Source organism: Anomaloglossus baeobatrachus, chromosome 1, assembly GCF_048569485.1.
Source record: "Anomaloglossus baeobatrachus isolate aAnoBae1 chromosome 1, aAnoBae1.hap1, whole genome shotgun sequence".
NCBI classification, from domain to species: domain Eukaryota; kingdom Metazoa; phylum Chordata; class Amphibia; order Anura; family Aromobatidae; genus Anomaloglossus; species Anomaloglossus baeobatrachus.
Window position 1 is genome coordinate 598,948,102 of NC_134353.1, and position 15,907 is coordinate 598,964,008.

General features: G+C 51.5%; 1 protein-coding gene across 4 annotated transcripts in view; it reads left to right on the forward strand.

Moving 5' to 3' along the window:
• CEP78 (centrosomal protein 78) overlaps positions 1-15,907 on the forward strand; it is a 145,530-nt gene that overhangs the window by 72,834 nt on the left and 56,789 nt on the right. For all 4 annotated transcript variants that reach the window (XM_075318222.1, XM_075318214.1, XM_075318204.1 and 1 more), the window contains one exon: positions 10,778-10,910. In XM_075318222.1, the coding sequence (XP_075174337.1) occupies positions 10,778-10,910 (133 nt within the window). The remainder of the gene's footprint in view (positions 1-10,777; positions 10,911-15,907) is intronic.

The window sequence follows — 15,907 nt, forward strand, 5'->3', positions numbered from 1 at the left end:
TTTTGTGGCGAATGGTGAAGTTGTATTGCTGGAGCGCAAGGCTCCATCGCAACAATCGCCCATTCGTCCCAGAGACGGTGTGCAACCAGCTGAGGGGATTGTGGTCCGTCTCCACGATGAAGTGGCGCCCGTATAGATAGGGTTGCAGACGCTGCAGGGCCCACACTATGGCCAGGCACTCCTTCTCCATCGTGGAATAGGCAACTTCCCTTGGTAACAGCTTCCTGCTCAGGTACAAGACTGGGTGCTCTTGGCTCGCAGAGTCCACCTGGCTGAGCACCGCACCGAGGCCGAAGTCACTGGCGTCGGTCTGTACTACAAACGGCCGCGTGAAGTCGGCTGCCTGTAGCACGGGCGGGCTGGACAGGGCGTCCTTTAGGGCCCGGAAGGCTGTCTCGCAGTCCATTGTCCAATCGACTGCAGAGGGCAGCTTCTTCTTGGTGAGGTCCGTCAAGGGCTTTGCCAGGCTACTATAGCATGGAACAAACCTCCTATAGTACCCAGCGGTCCCCAAGAAGGACATCACCTGCTTCTTGGTCCTGGGGGTGGGCCAGGATGCGATGGCTTCCACTTTCTCAGGCTCGGGCTTCAGTGTTCTCCCACCTACCCGGTGACCGAGGTACTGGACCTCGCTCATGGCCAGCTGACACTTTCCCGGCTTGATGGTCAAACCTGCCCGGTGGATCCGCCTGAGCACCTGTGCTAGATGCTCTAGGTGGTCCTCCCAGGTGGGACTGAAGACGGCAATGTCATCCAGGTACGCGGCCGCGTACCCTTCAAGTCCCTTGAGCAGGGTGTTGACCATCCGCTGGAAAGTGGCAGGGGCATTCCTCATCCCGAATGGCATCACCGTGGACTCGTACAGTCCAAATGGGGTAATAAAGGCAGAGCGTTCCCTGGCCTTGCGAGTCAGGGGGATCTGCCAATATCCCCGGCTCAGATCCATGATGGTCAGGTACTGAGCCCCGGCCAACTGATCGAGCAGGTCATCGATGCGTGGCATTGGGTACGCATCGGCGACCGTGACCGCATTGAGCCCCCTGTAGTCCACGCAGAACCGAGTGGTTCGGTCCTTCTTAGGGACGAGGACTACAGGCGAGGCCCAAGCGCTGTTGGATGCCTGGATCACCCCCAGCTTCAGCATCTCGTCAATCTCCTGGCGCATGTGTTGCTGCACCTCCAGGGAGACCCGATATGCTGAACGCCGGATCGGGGGATGATCCCCAGTGTCCACGTGATGGACAGCCAAGTCAGTCCTTCCGGGCTGGTTGGTAAACAACCCCCGGAAGGGGAGGAGGGTGGCCCACAGCTGGGACCGTTGGTCTTCCAAGAGCTGGTGGCCAACCTCCACATCCTCAATGGATCCGCCTGCCCTAACCTGGGCTAGCATATCCAAGAGGGTTTCCGCTTCTCCCTCCTCGGGCAGGTTGCACACGGGGAGCGCACACGCCTCCCGCTCATGATGTGCCTTCATCATGTTCACATGGAAGGGCTTCCGCCTTCCACGGGCAGGGTCCAGGGTGACCAGGTACGTCACAGGGTTGAGCTGCTGGTACACGAGGTATGGGCCTTCCCAGGCTGCCTGAAGCTTGTCCTGTGGTACGGGGACCAGTACCCACACCCTTTGACCCACTTGGTAGGTCCTCTCACAAGCGTTCTGGTCGTACCAACGCTTCTGATCGGCCTGGGCTTGAGCCATATTGTCGTGTACCAGTTGCGTCAAGGCCTGCATTTTGTCCCGGAAGCGCATGACATACTCGATAACCGACACTCCAGGGGTGGCCAAATCCCCTTCCCAAGCCTCTTTCACCAGAGCCAGGGGGCCCCGCACACGTCGCCCGTACAGGAGCTCAAACGGTGAGAATCCTGTTGAGGCCTGTGGAACCTCCCGGTAAGCAAATAACAGGTGTGGGAGATACCGCTCCCAGTCACGCCCATGGGAGTCGACCAACATCTTAAGCATCTGCTTTAAGGTGCCATTGAACCGCTCGCACAGGCCATTAGTCTGTGGATGGTACGGGCTGGCCACCAGATGTCGCACCTGGACTTGCTTACAGAGGGCCTCCATCAGCTGGGACATGAATTGGGTCCCCCGGTCAGTGAGCATTTCCTGGGGAAAACCCACTCGGGAGAAAATCTCCAGCAATGCGGTGGCCACCTTGTCAGCCCGAATGGACGACAAGGCCACTGCTTCTGGGTACCGGGTGGCATAGTCCACTACCGTCAGTAGGAAGCGTTTCCCGGAGCTGCTGGGGATGGCCAGCGGGCCGACCAGATCCACAGCCACCCTCCTGAAAGGCTCATCGATGATTGGCAGAGATACTAGTGGGGCTTTGGGGCGTGGCCCCGCCTTCCCCACTCTCTGACAGGTTTCACACGAACGGCAGTAAGCAGCCACATCGGCCCCCATTTTTGGCCAGTAGAAATGCTGGTTTAACCTGGCCTTGGTCTTAGCGATCCCTAGGTGTCCGGCCATCGGAATCTCATGTGCGATCCGCAACAACTCCGTCCGGAACGGATAGGGTACCACCAACTGTCGGTCCCTGGGCCATGCCTCCGGTGAACCCTGCTGGACCGTGGCCCGGTACAGCCGTCCTTGGTCCCAGACCACTCGCTCCGGGTCCGAGTCCGAGGGAGGCTGTGCCGCCTGCTCCTTAAGAGCTTTCAGGCTGTCGTCAGCTTCTAACGCTGCCTGAAACCCCTGACTAGATGTGGCCAGAATCGACGAGACTGTCACATCTTCAGTCAGTACCCCGGGACCTGTGTCCTGGCCTCCACCTGACTCGGCTGCCACTTGGTCAGAAGGGGAAGTGCTATCGGACCTCCGGGAGGCCCCTTGGCTTCCAGCACTCCCACTGCGGGTGACAGCGGCCACAGCCGCTGCGACCGTGGGTCGTGCCTGCTCCTCCTCCGTTCCTGACCAAGTCGCCGGTTCAGGCAGACCTACCTGGCTTCCTGACACCCCGGTTGTGGGGGAACCATGCACCGAGATCTTACCTGGGAGCACTTCCGCTCCTGGACCGGCCCCAATCTCACCTGCCTGTTCCCCTCCTGCAGCAACAGAACCCCGCTGTGAAATCTCTGGGGACCCCACATTTGCTGTGGTAGCCCCCACCCCACACACTGGTCCTCCCCCTGCAGCACCCTGCTCCCTGCTTATCCCTGCAGAGGGCAACAGATCCCAGCTCACAGGCTGGTTACTTGTAGAGGCATTGTCACACCTTTCTCTGACCCCCTCCCCTGTCACAGCTGCAGCTGAGTGTGTGTCTATGGTGTCTATGCAAGCAGAAATATCAGAGTTCACTCCCTCCTCCCTTACATCATTCATAGATAACACATTAACATTGTCCGGAGGCATGTCAGTACGGGCTGAAGGTTCAGCCCTTGGTTGGGGCCCAAACTGGGAGGTTATCTGCCCCAAATCTGTCCCAAGTAGCACGTTTGCAGGGATCCGATCAGTTACCCCCACCTCCCTCACCCCTCGCCCTGCGCCCCAGTCCACATAAATGTCAGCAACAGGCAGCGCCGGGTCAGTGCCTCCAATCCCGGAGACAGCGAGGGTTTTTCCAGGGATCAAGTCTTGGGGGGACACCATCTCAGGCCGCACCAGAGTCACCTCCGAGGCGCTGTCTCGCAGTCCTATGGTCACAGACCGGCCGACGGTGACAGGTTGGAAGCTGTCCAGGGACCTACCACCACCCCCACCCACACAATACACCTTGGGCGGCCCTTGGGACGGGGACGGAGCCGGGGCCTTGGGACGCTGAGGGCACATGGCCTTGAAGTGTCCAGGTAGGTTGCACTGGTGGCACCGTCTTGGTTCCGCCACGGGCCTGGAGAGGGGAGTTGAGGGGGACACCCCCTGCAGTCTAGGGGCAGGTGGGGCAGTCGCAGAATTCATCTTACCCCCTCTCCAGGTGCTGCTGGTGGCCGCTCTCCTGGCCTCAGGGGCCCGGTTGTTGGTGTAGTCATCGGCAAGGGCAGCTGTAGCCGTGGACCCCTTTGGCTTCTGGTCTCGGATGAACTGGCGGAGATCCTCCGGGCAGTTCCACAAGAGTTGCTCCGTGATGAACAAGTCCAGGATCTCCGGTCCGGTGGAAAGCTGCAGGCCTTGGGTCCAGTGGTCGGCAGCTCGGGCAAGTGCCCGCCGGTGGTCAGCCCAGGAGTCCTTTGGTCCCTTCTGTAGGCTCCGGAACTTCTTGCGGTAGGACTCTGGAGTGAGGTTGTACTGTTGGATCAGGGCCCGCTTGATGGTGTCGTAGCCCTGATCTGCCTCAGCAGGCAAGTCCCCAAGGATATCCAGGGCCTTACCCCTTAAACGGGGGGTCAGGTATTTGGCCCACTGGTCCTTGTCCAGATGGTGCTGCAAGCAAGTCCGTTCAAAAGCAGTCAAGAAAGAGTCCAAGTCTCCATCCTTCTCCAGCACTGGGAAGTCCTCAACACGGACCTTTGGAAGTTTGGTGTCTCGAAGGTCACATGTGGCTGATGAGGGCCGGAGCTGAGCTAGCTGCAGTTGGTAGTCACGGTCTGCCTGTCGCTCTCGCTCTTCACGCGCTGCCTGCCGCTCTCGCTCCGCAGCCTCACGCTCTGCGTGCCGCTCTGCCCTGCGCTCTGCCAGGAGTTCCTTGTAGCCCTTCTGGTCTCCAGCCTGGAGAAGGGCCATAGCCATTTGAAGAAGGCTATCCGAGCCTCCCAGGCTCGGTGGAATGGCACGTGGTGATCTGCGGCACGCTGCAGAGCTAGGCAATTCACTGTCCCTTTCAGAGCGGAGGGCTGGCATCTGGCTCGTTGAGGAACCTTGGGTGAGCTCCTCCTCATCTTGTCCAGCAGTGCCAGGTTGCGCAATGTCCTCGGCAGAACGGTTTTCTGGCGTCGAGCTCCTGGAGGACTCGTGGGCAACCTCCTCATTGCTGTCCACAGCACCGTCCTCCCTCTCTTCGGCTCCTGCCTTAGCATTGGCCAGTTGCATAGCTCTGCTCCTGGTGCCATCAGCCATTCTTGCAGACTTTTGGTCACTGACACAGAACTGACACCTGATGCCTCCACACACCTTACAGTATCTGCACTCTGACACTCTAGTGTTGAGCTAGTCTGAAGACCCCAGCAGCCACAGCTGCTGCAGGCAGTCTTTAGTGTCTGGGAGTATGGGTCTCACACTCACACACACTATTATCTCGATCCCACCGCTATGCCACCAATATGTCACAAACCACCGGGGGGATCACTCAGAAATCCCCCGCGCTGGCTACCAGTACGTCACAATCGGGGGGTAACAAGTGGGGGTCACCCCTCCTTTATACCTCCCGACCGACAGACAGAGCACGTGACGCGCTCTCTAGCGCCCCTCTTATAGTCAGGCCAATTATGGAATTGCCCGACAATAAGCAAGGAGGCCGCTATACTACTTATGCCGATTATTGAAGGGTCCCCGGTGAGAGTAGGGTATATATTCCCCCGACCTCCGCGGGCGGAATATATAAAATCTCCCCGAATCTCACTGGCCTCCCCACAATAATCCTTGGCACAATTCGCTGCCACCAACCGATTTACGGTAACCATTAGCCGAACACACAGACGTGGGATTCAAGATCGAGATAACAGAACAGCCCAAGATTAATTATATAATTTAATCAGCCTAAAGCACACTAGAAACTACAATATACACAATAGGGAATCTACAGAATATACATATGTCAGAGTACAGTTACAATCAAAGCATGGGTTACAAACAGGCATACACAGTTCAATCAGTTACCTTGTGCGTCTGGCCACAGGGGGGCGCTGTAGACCAGGTTTCCAGGAACTCCCACAGATGTTTCCTACACGTGCCCCCAGCGAAAGAACACTGGAAAATGGCCGAAGTAGGGTTATCAACCTGGGCAGATCCAGGTCCCCTGCTACCTTAGTGACCTCACAGGGAAGCACTGCTCCACCCCTGGCTTGAGTTATGGACAATATCCCAACATGGAATATGGGCCATAACTTTGCCTGGGAGCGTCGTAGGCGGACGCCAATGCTCTCATTGTGACAGTTATGAATTTAGCTACAGAACGAGGGGACTCATGACCTGTCTGCCAGTTCCCCATTGGCTGATATCACGCCTGGGGCATTTCCCAATGTCCTGCTCCCATAAAAAGGGTGTGCCAGCATCGCCCGCATGCGGAGACACCATTTTTATGGTTGCCATATTTATCGGAAATATGGCTTGCGAGATATGAACCATTTTTTACTGGAGTCGTTCTGTCTGGCTATTTCCAGAGCCTTGCTAATTAGATAGCAGCTCCTACTACAGGGTGACGGCAGGGAGTCATCCTGTGTCCATTGTTCCCACACCACCTCATCTCCATATCACAGGACATGGCCATGGAGGTGTAAGTGGAACACTGAGAACAAGAAGGGAGGGGGCACTGCCAGGGAGTGATGAGGGATTATGACTGGAGTCATAATTCATCTTCATATCCCGGGATTTGCCTCACACCCCTATATAAATCTGGTATCACTGCAATCATACTAACCTGTCTTATCATCAATACCGCATGGTGAGCTACACAAAAATAAGAACTATCCTTGTACTACGGTCTATTTGTTAATTTTACCTCTCAAAAAACAATCGGAGTAAGGCTCTGTTCACATTGATCCTTTGCACTCCTCCGAACGCTTACATCAGGGTTTCTGTGTAAACCACAAAAACCTTGAATCAGACAAAGGTCTGGATGGAACCACTCACAGAGGTAGATGGAGTCTCAATTTGAACTTCGTGTGATCTCTGTTCTGGTTGTGTCACATCATATTAGGTGAATTTATCGCTCAAGTGTGGACGACCACATATCGTTTTTTTCGGACTATAAGAAAGACGCACCGGACCATAAGACGCACCCTGGTTTTAGAGGAGGAAAATAGGAAAATAAAATTTTAAGCAAAAAATGTGGTCATCTCACACTGTTAGGCTATGTGTGCACGTTGTGTATTTGCATGCAGTTACGCTGCGATCTGCACCACAGCGTAACTGCATGCGTCCTGCGTCCCCAGCATAATCTATGAAGATTATGCAGGAGACGTACGCACGTGGCGTATTAGAGCGCAGCGCTTCGGCTTCTGACCAAAGCGCGCGTTCTAAGAAGTGACATGTCACTTATTCCGTGCGCTCTCATGCATCCCCCGCTCTGTCTATGGGAGGGGCTAAACTCAGAGTGCATGAAATCTGCTTTTTTTTTTTCTTTCTGCAGCGATTTGAAGCGCACGTGTGCTGTTCAAATCGCTGCAGAAATTTCTGCAAGGACAAACGCTACGTGCGCACATAGCCTTATGGGGCGAGGATCTGCTGCTGACACTGTTATGGGGGTAATGTCCCCAAATTCTCTACTAAGGTACCCCAGCCTGGTAATGATCCTCCTGCCTTGTATATACAGTATATGTCCCTCATCCTGGTATAGCCCCCATCCTGCTATATACCGTCATCCTGGCATATCGCTGCATCCTGCTATATACTGGCATATGCCCGCATTCTGCTATATACCCCATCCTGGCATATGGCCCCATCCTGCTCATATACCCCCATCCTGCTCATATACCCCCATCCTGCTCATAATATACCCCCATCCTGCTTATAATATAACCCCATCCTGCTCATAATATACCCCCATCCTGCTCATAATATACCCCCATCCTGCTCATAATATACCCCTATCCTGCTCATAATATGCTCCCATCCTGCTCATATACCCCCATCCTGCTCATATACCCCCATCCTGCTCATATACCCCCATCCTGCTCATATACCCCCATTCTGCTCATATACCCCCATCCTGCTCATATACAACCATCCTGCTCATAATATATTCCCATCCTGCTCATAATATACCCCCATCCTGCTCATAATATACCCCCATCCTGGTATACGGCCCGCATCCTGTGGCACATAAAAAAATTAACCGTTCGTACTCACCTTTCCTCACTCCCTGCAGCATCGCTCCTCCTCCGTCTATGTCAGCAGCAGCGCCCCTGGAGTGAGGAGCTGGCCACGATCCCTGCAGCATCGCGATGTCATCCTGTCTGTGCCGGTGGTGGCTGCATGTGGACACGTGCGCACAGCGATAACGTCATCACTGTGCGCATGTGTCCACACGCAGCTGCCGCCGACACTGACAGGAGGACATTGCGGTGCTGCATGGATCGTGGCCGGTGAGTGTACTGATTCACTGCCCCCCGCGCTGATGATGACACGCGGGGGACAGTGAATACAGCCACACATGATCACTCCAGGCTGTAGTTGCCAGGGGTGATCATGTCGGGTACCGGCGCACTCAGAGCAAACTAGGAAACAAATTGAGGAGTGCATATTCTCATTCTATTCCTTGACAAAGTGAAACATTTTGGGCTAAAGCAACATTTTAGAGGAAGAATTACATTTTTGTTTCATTCCACATTGCGTGAATTCCTATGTAGCACCTGAAGGGTTAAAACATTTCCTGACAGCAGTTTTGAAGTATTTAAGGGCTACGGTTTTTAAAATGTGATCACTTTTGTGGGGTTTCCAATATATCGGCTCATTTAACTCTGAATTGGTCCCTAAAGAAACAGGTTTTGTAATTTTCTTGAAATAATGACAAACTGCTCCTAAACTTTTAACCCTTCTAACATCCTAACAAAATAAAATGACATGTGAAAAACGATGCAGATGTAAAGTAGTCGTTTGGGAAATGGAAATTTATAAATTATTTTGTACAGCTTGACTAACTGCATTGGAAAATTGTGAAGGTTTCTAAATTTAATCCAGAAAACTTTTATTTTCACAAATAAAGGCAAAAAATACTTGCCTAAATTTAACACTACCCTAAAGTACAATGTGTCACGAAAGGACAGTATCTAAATCACTGGGATTCGTTGAAGTGTTCCAGAGTTATAACCTCATATGCTATGTGCGCACAGTGCGTTTTTCGCGGCGTTTTTGGCCTCAAAACTGCATGACTTTGCTCCCCCAGCAAAGTCTATGAGTTTTCATTTTTGCTGTCTGCACACAACTGTTTTTTTAAGCTGCGTTTTTGAGCTTGAAAAAAAAAATGGACATGTCAATTCTTTCCTGCGTTTTTCTGCGTTTTCCGCCCATGCAATGCATTGGAAAAACGCAGCAAAACGCAGAGATCAAAAACGCAGCAAAACGCAGCCAAAAACGCACCAAATCGCGGTAAAAATGCATGCGTTTTTTATGCGTTTTTTCGATGCAGGTGCGTTTTTGTGCGTCTTTAGCGGCCAAAAACGCAGTGTCAAAAAAACGCAGCGTGCGCACATAGCCATAAAGTGATACTGGTCAAATTTAATAAATTTGGCTTGGTTATTAAAGGGTTATTCCCATCTCTTATCCCGTTATGTAGTAGGTGTAATAATAATAATAATAATAATGATATTAGCAAATACTTCCAAATAGAAATGTAGTATAGTTCTGATATAGCCATGTCTCTTACCTCATGTTCAGGGCATTGCAGCTTAGGTATCCATGGTTATGACCACAAGAAACTAACTAACTAATTGTGACTATATGTGTGGTCATAACAATGGCTACAATGCCCTGAACATGAGGTAATTGACACAGTGAATCAGAAAAATTATACTACATTTCCAATTGGAGGTATTTGCTAATATTATTATTACACCTACTACATATTGGATAGGATCTTGGAGATGTGAATATCCATTTTACAGTCAAAATTGGCTTGGTCACTAAGGGGTTAAGCATACTGACACTAGATGCTCTTAGATACCTTAAATAACAAACAGAAGTTACTCACCCTCCCTAGTGCACAGCGAGGTCACAGTAGGAGTAGGCAGGGGCGGTGCTGGAATAGGGAGATGCTGCAGGTGGTGCAGTGGGTGTCACGAATGCTTGCTGCAGGCGCTGTGAGGCAGGAGCATTCAGAAACTGTTGGCCGTGTGGGCTTCAAAGAATTGGTGTCTGGAGTCGGTGTATGCGCAGATTGAGCTATCTGCTCAATGATGAGCCAAGAACTCATCTGCGCACGCACCACTTCCGGGTGCCATTTTCCTTAAGTCTGCTGCTGGGAGATCAGTGGACCGGAGGTAGCGCGTGCGCAAATGAGATCTTGAACCGAGAGCTTAATCTGCGCATGCGCAGACTCCGGGCATCATTATTTGAAGCCATTTTCAGTATGGCCCCTGCCTCACCCTGCAGCGAGCACAGCCCAATATCAGCATCAGCACCACCCACAGAACTGTGCACAGCCTGCAGCATTGCCCCTGCCTCCTGTGACTCCTCTCCACCATCCTCTGGTAAGCTTCATTTGGCTTATAAGATGCACACCCCATTTTCCTCCCAAATAGGTTGAAAAGTGTGTCTTATAATCCGAAAAATACGGTACTTTTTAGGTTTTTTTTCTTCTTTATTTTGTAAGAGGGGACAAGGGGATATATTTTTAATTTCTTTTTTTTATTTGTTTAGTCCCATAAGGGTCTTCAACCTACCATTGTTTGATTGTTTTGATTATATAGTGAAAATCTCAATCTCCTCCAATTGAACTTCGAAGGAGGGCCAAGATGAGAGTGATACAAATGTTGCGGCTGGTAGATAGATCCAGCTATATAATATAGCCGGCTTCTGCTTCCTGCGGGGGGGGGGAATCCGCTCATGATCTTCTCCACACGTGATGACCCCCCTCCTAGAACTTGAATACAACGTCCTTTTGCAGGAAGTGGATATGAATGTTTGGTGTCCACTTTCCTTAAAGTGTAATACGCCTTAACTTTGTTATCAAATTTTCCACAGGCTTGGCTGCTAAAAAGACATTTGTTCCTGGAATAAAATGTATACCTAAGGAACTTTATGCTCCTGAACCGAAGACTCCAGGAGAGCAAGGTTTCCTTCCTTGGAGAACTGCAGAGAGAGCAAACAGACACAGGTATTTTACAATCATTAGGGGAGAGTTATTAAGCTAAATGCACTAAAATTATTTTATGATTGGCACATTATAAAGCCCTCTTCACACGTCTGTGTTTCCAGTATGTTTGATGTCTGTTTTCACATGTACTGGAGACATGCACACATACAGTACATACTCATTGAAGTCTGTGTTGGTTTTCACACCTCAGTGTTTTCACATCGACAGTGTGTCCATGTGATCCACACTGAGAAATGTTTGTTTTTTTAGCTTCAGGACAGATTATAAGGAGCAATAGAAGTCTATGGGTCCTTGAAAAACACGGACAGCTCTCTGATGATCTCCTTGTGCCGTCCGTGTGACATAGAACAGAATGAAATGCTGTCAAGTAATGAAAGATTTTTATGTGTTAATGATGTGCAAAGATGACACAGAGATTTGACATCAATTTACCAAATAAATAAAAGAAAAAAACGACGCAGGGGTTCCCCCCATTTTTGATAACCAGCAAAGGTAAAGTAGACAGCTTTCGGCTGTTATCAGGCTAGGGAAGGTCCATGGTTATTGGGCCCTTCACGGCCTAAAAATGCGAGCCCACACATTAGATGCGCCAATTCTGCCCCTTTGCTTTGGCTCTTCACAAATGCCCTGGTGCATTTGCAAGCGGGGTAATGTTTATGGGGTTAATATCAGCTGTGTAGTGTCAGTTGACATTAAGCCCTAGCGTTAGTAATGGAGGGGTGTTTATCAGACACCCCCATTACTAACCCAGTAAAAAAAAGAAAAAAAGACACAAACACAATGAAATAGTTTCAACACCCCCAAATTTTCCATCGGTTATCATTTTATAAAAAATAAAACAAAACCACACCGCTCCACCGTAGTCACCGAATCCATCTTAGCCCAGTATATAAAAGTATATCTGAAACATAACACAATCATACAAGCACAGAAATAAAACGAGACACTTATCCTCGTTCACCACTTTATTCAAAAGAAAAAAAAATTCACAGCTGGTCTGACATAGTCAAGGGATTCAAACTGCAAAGTCTATGGGGCATCGTCCTGACACTCAATAGACTTTGCAACCAGGCAATTCTGGGTCACACTGCACTGCATGAGACCCAGCGCCTCTGAAGAGCAATGACATCAGGAACATTACTGCTGTTCAGGGTTGCTGGGTCACTAGGTCACTCCGGGTCTTGCTGCTCTGTGCGAGACAAGCGCCTCTGAAGAGTGGTGACATCAGTAACGTTACTGTTCATCAGAGTTGCGCACAGCTCAGCGGGAGTAACCTGGTGACCCGGCAACCCTGAACAGCGTTAATGTTGCTGACCCCAGCGCTCTTCAGAGACGCCAGGTCTCGCACAGCGCAGCGTGACACAGAATTGCATCTAAGCAAAGTTTGTTGAGTGTCAGAACAATGGTCCGTAGACTTTGTTCATCGCAATCCCTGGACTGCGTCTGAGTAGTTGGGAATTTTTTCTGTTGAATAAAGTGGTGAATGAGGAGAAGTGTCTTGTTTTTATTTCTGTGTTGAATGTTTGTGGTTTTTTTTCCAGATATCCTTTTTTGGACTACAAGGCATTCAGTGGACAGATTCCCTGGACTATGACAGAGCTACATAATTTTTTTTTTTAATAAAATGGTAAGTAAGGGAAAGTTTTGGGCGAGTGTTTATTGGAATAAACTATTTCTTCATCGTTCCTTATGGGAGACCCAGACCATGGGTGTATAGCTTCTGCCTCCGGAGGACACACAAAGTACTACACTCACGTGTAGCTCCTCCCTCCGGGCTATATACACCCCCTGGATGACAATCTAACCAGTTCAATGCTTTGTGTTCAGGAGGTCACACACACACATGCATTCTCTGATTTTTAATTTTTTAAGATTTTTGATTTCAAAGATATGGAAGAAAAGCGGGTCCAGTCTGGACTCCCGGCATGTCCCTTCTCACCCCACTGTGTCGGCGGTGCTGTTAAGGTTGACTTTACAAGGCTGGAGCCTTCACATGCCGCGCTCCTTCACCATCTCCTGAGGCTCTGGCTTGAAGTGGGAGCCATCACGGTTCTCTCTGCTGTGCAGGAGACCGGTCTCCATCCGCAGCCCTGTCAGGATCCTGCCGGACGGAGCGTTTAACCCCCCCCAGGGACCTGGCCCTGCGTCTCAAAAGCTAAGTATTGAGACGTTTTTCAGGGGTCCCGGGTACATTTATTAAGGGGAGAGTGTGTCTTTTGATTTTGCTAAGAATTCCGGCCGGTTCTCTGGGTTTTGCCTGAGAACCGCGCCGAGGGTGCCTGCTCGTCGGCCGCATGTAAAAATCTAGGCCCCGGCTTCAGTTGCGGCCTAGTTTCGTTTTCAGTTCCCCTGCATATCATCATGCAGGGGAACAGTGCGGCGCCGCCCACCGGCCGTTCAGCAGTGGGGAGGACACTCCTCTCTGAGGAGATGTTTCCCTCCCCTGTATCTCTCCTTGGCCCTCCAAATTCCCGCTCTTGGGCTAAACCCGCCCCCCCCCTCCTCACTCCGGCGCCATTTTATCAGCGTTCACACACTGATCGGCGCTGGCTGCTGCAACTTCTCCATCTACTGGGGGTCCGAGCTGTGGAATCCGGAGGGCACACAAAAACCGGTCTGGTAAGCCACAACCTCTGGTTGTGGGCTTTATTATACACTCTCAAGGAGTCATTCTATAGGAGTGTAGTTTTTACTGCAGAGCTTCCACCTCAGCAGCATGTCTCTCACTAGGAGCAAGTCTGCAAAGCTGTACTCTATATGCACTGCATGTAAGCTCATTCTGCCTGAACCGAGCACATATCCACATTGTGATGCCTGCTCTAACATGGTGGTGCCTCAGCCTGGAGCCTCTTCAGGGGTCCCCCCGGCTGCTCCGGTCCCGGTGGCTGAACCCCCGGCTTGGGTAGCATCTTTTTCCAGAGCTATCTCCCAGTCTTTTGCCGACTCCATGGGACAGCTGTCCCGGACTCTGCTGACCATGCATCAGCCCCCTTCTCAGGGTGCCTCTGCTGCTCCGAGCTCTGGAGAGCTCTCAGAGCATGTTTTAGGACCCCGTCCTCCTAAACGGAGACGCAGGGACCCTTCTCCTTCCTCGTCCCACGGCTCTGATTCACGAGCTGAGGTGCAGGGCGAGGAGGATACTTTTACTGTGGGCTCAGACGCTACCTCTATGTACCCCATTGACTTATCTGAGGGTGATGCGGATGTTAGTGACTTGATTGCATCCATTAACTCCGTACTGAACCTCAATCCACCAGTGTCAGAGGAAAAAGCCTCTCTGGTAGAAATACACCAGTTTACCTCTCCTAAGAGAGCTAGGAGTACGTTTTTTAACCACTCCAGTTTTCAGGCTACTGTTACCAAGCCCAGGGCCTGTCCTGACAAACACTTTCCATAGCGTAGTTCTGATGACCGTTTTCCCTTTCCACCAGAAGTGGTTAAGGAGTGGGCTCACTCTCCAAAGGTAGACCCTCCGGTGTCTAGAATCTCAGCCCGGACAGTCGTATCTGTGGCCGATGGCACCTCTCTTAAGGATCCCACTGACCGCCAGGTTGACCTTCTGGCCAAATCTGTATATGAGGCGGCAGGAGCCTCGTTCTCCCCGTCCTTTGCAGCAGTGTGGGCTCTTAAGGCAGTCTCTGCCTCTCTGGCGGAGATGCATTCCCTCGCCAAGGACTCTATACCCGAGATGGTTGCCTTAACTTCCCAGGCTTCGGCTTTTTCATCCTACGCCATGTCTGCCATTCTGGAGGCGTCTCACCGCACGGCGGTGGCTTACGCTAATTCTCTCGCGATCCGCAGGATCTTGTGGCTTCGAGAGTGGAAAGCAGACGCTTCTTCTAAGAAGTTCCTTGCTGGGCTCCCCTTTGCTGGGTCCCGGCTGTTCGGTGAACAACTGGATGAAATTATTAAGGAAGCTACTGGCGGGAAGAGTACTTCCTTGCCACAAACTAAAACCAGGAAACCTGTCCAGGGCAGGAACCAGTCGAGGTTTCGTTCCTTTCGTTCCTCTAACTGGTCATCCTCTAAGCCCTCAGCTTCGTCCACTACCTCAGCCAAGGATCGAAAACCCAACTGGCGCGCGAAGCCGCGTCCTCAGAAGAACGGAGGAGCCGCTGCCACTAAGGCAGCCTCCTCTTGACTATCTGGCTGCGCCAGCAACGTCCTTGGTCGGTGGCAGGCTCTCCCACTTTGGCGACGTGTGGTTTCAACACGTCTCCGATCAGTGGGTGCGGGATATCATCTCCCACGGCTACAGGATAGAATTTTCTTCCAGCCCGCCAAACAGATTTTTTCTGTCCACTCCCCCCTGCTCCAAAGCCGCCGCCTTTTCACAGGCCGTGGCATCCTTGCAGGCCAACGGAGTAATTGTTCCGGTTCCCGCCCGGGAACGGTTCAGAGGTTTCTACTCAAACCTCTTCCTAGTCCCCAAGAAGGACGGTTCCTTCCGGCCCATCCTGGATCTCAAGCTTCTCAGCAAGCATGTTCAGGTGCGGCGCTTTCGCATGGAATCTCTGAGATCAGTCATTGCCTCAATGACCCAAGGAGATTTTCTAGCATCCATCGACATCAAGGATGCTTATCTGCATGTGCCTATTGCGGTCTCACACCAGCGTTGGCTATGCTTTGCAATCGGAGAGGAACATTTCCAATTCGTGGCTCTTCCCTTCGGGTTAGCCACGGCCCCTCGTGTTTTCACCAAGGTCATGGCAGCAGTGGTTGCGGTCCTGCATCTCCAGGGGTTGGCAGTAATCCCCTACCTGGACGACCTTCTAGTCAAGGCCTCATCCAGTGCAGACTGTCAGCGGAGTGTCTCGCTCACTCTCGCCACGCTTGTTCAATTCGGGTGGCTTGTCAATCTGCCCAAGTCCACTTTGACCCCGACCCAGGAACTTATGTACCTAGGGATGCAATTCGAGACTCTACCGGCACTTGTGAAGCTGCCCTTAGTCAAACAGCAGTCCCTTCATCTGGCGGTGCGCTCTCTGTTGAAGCCC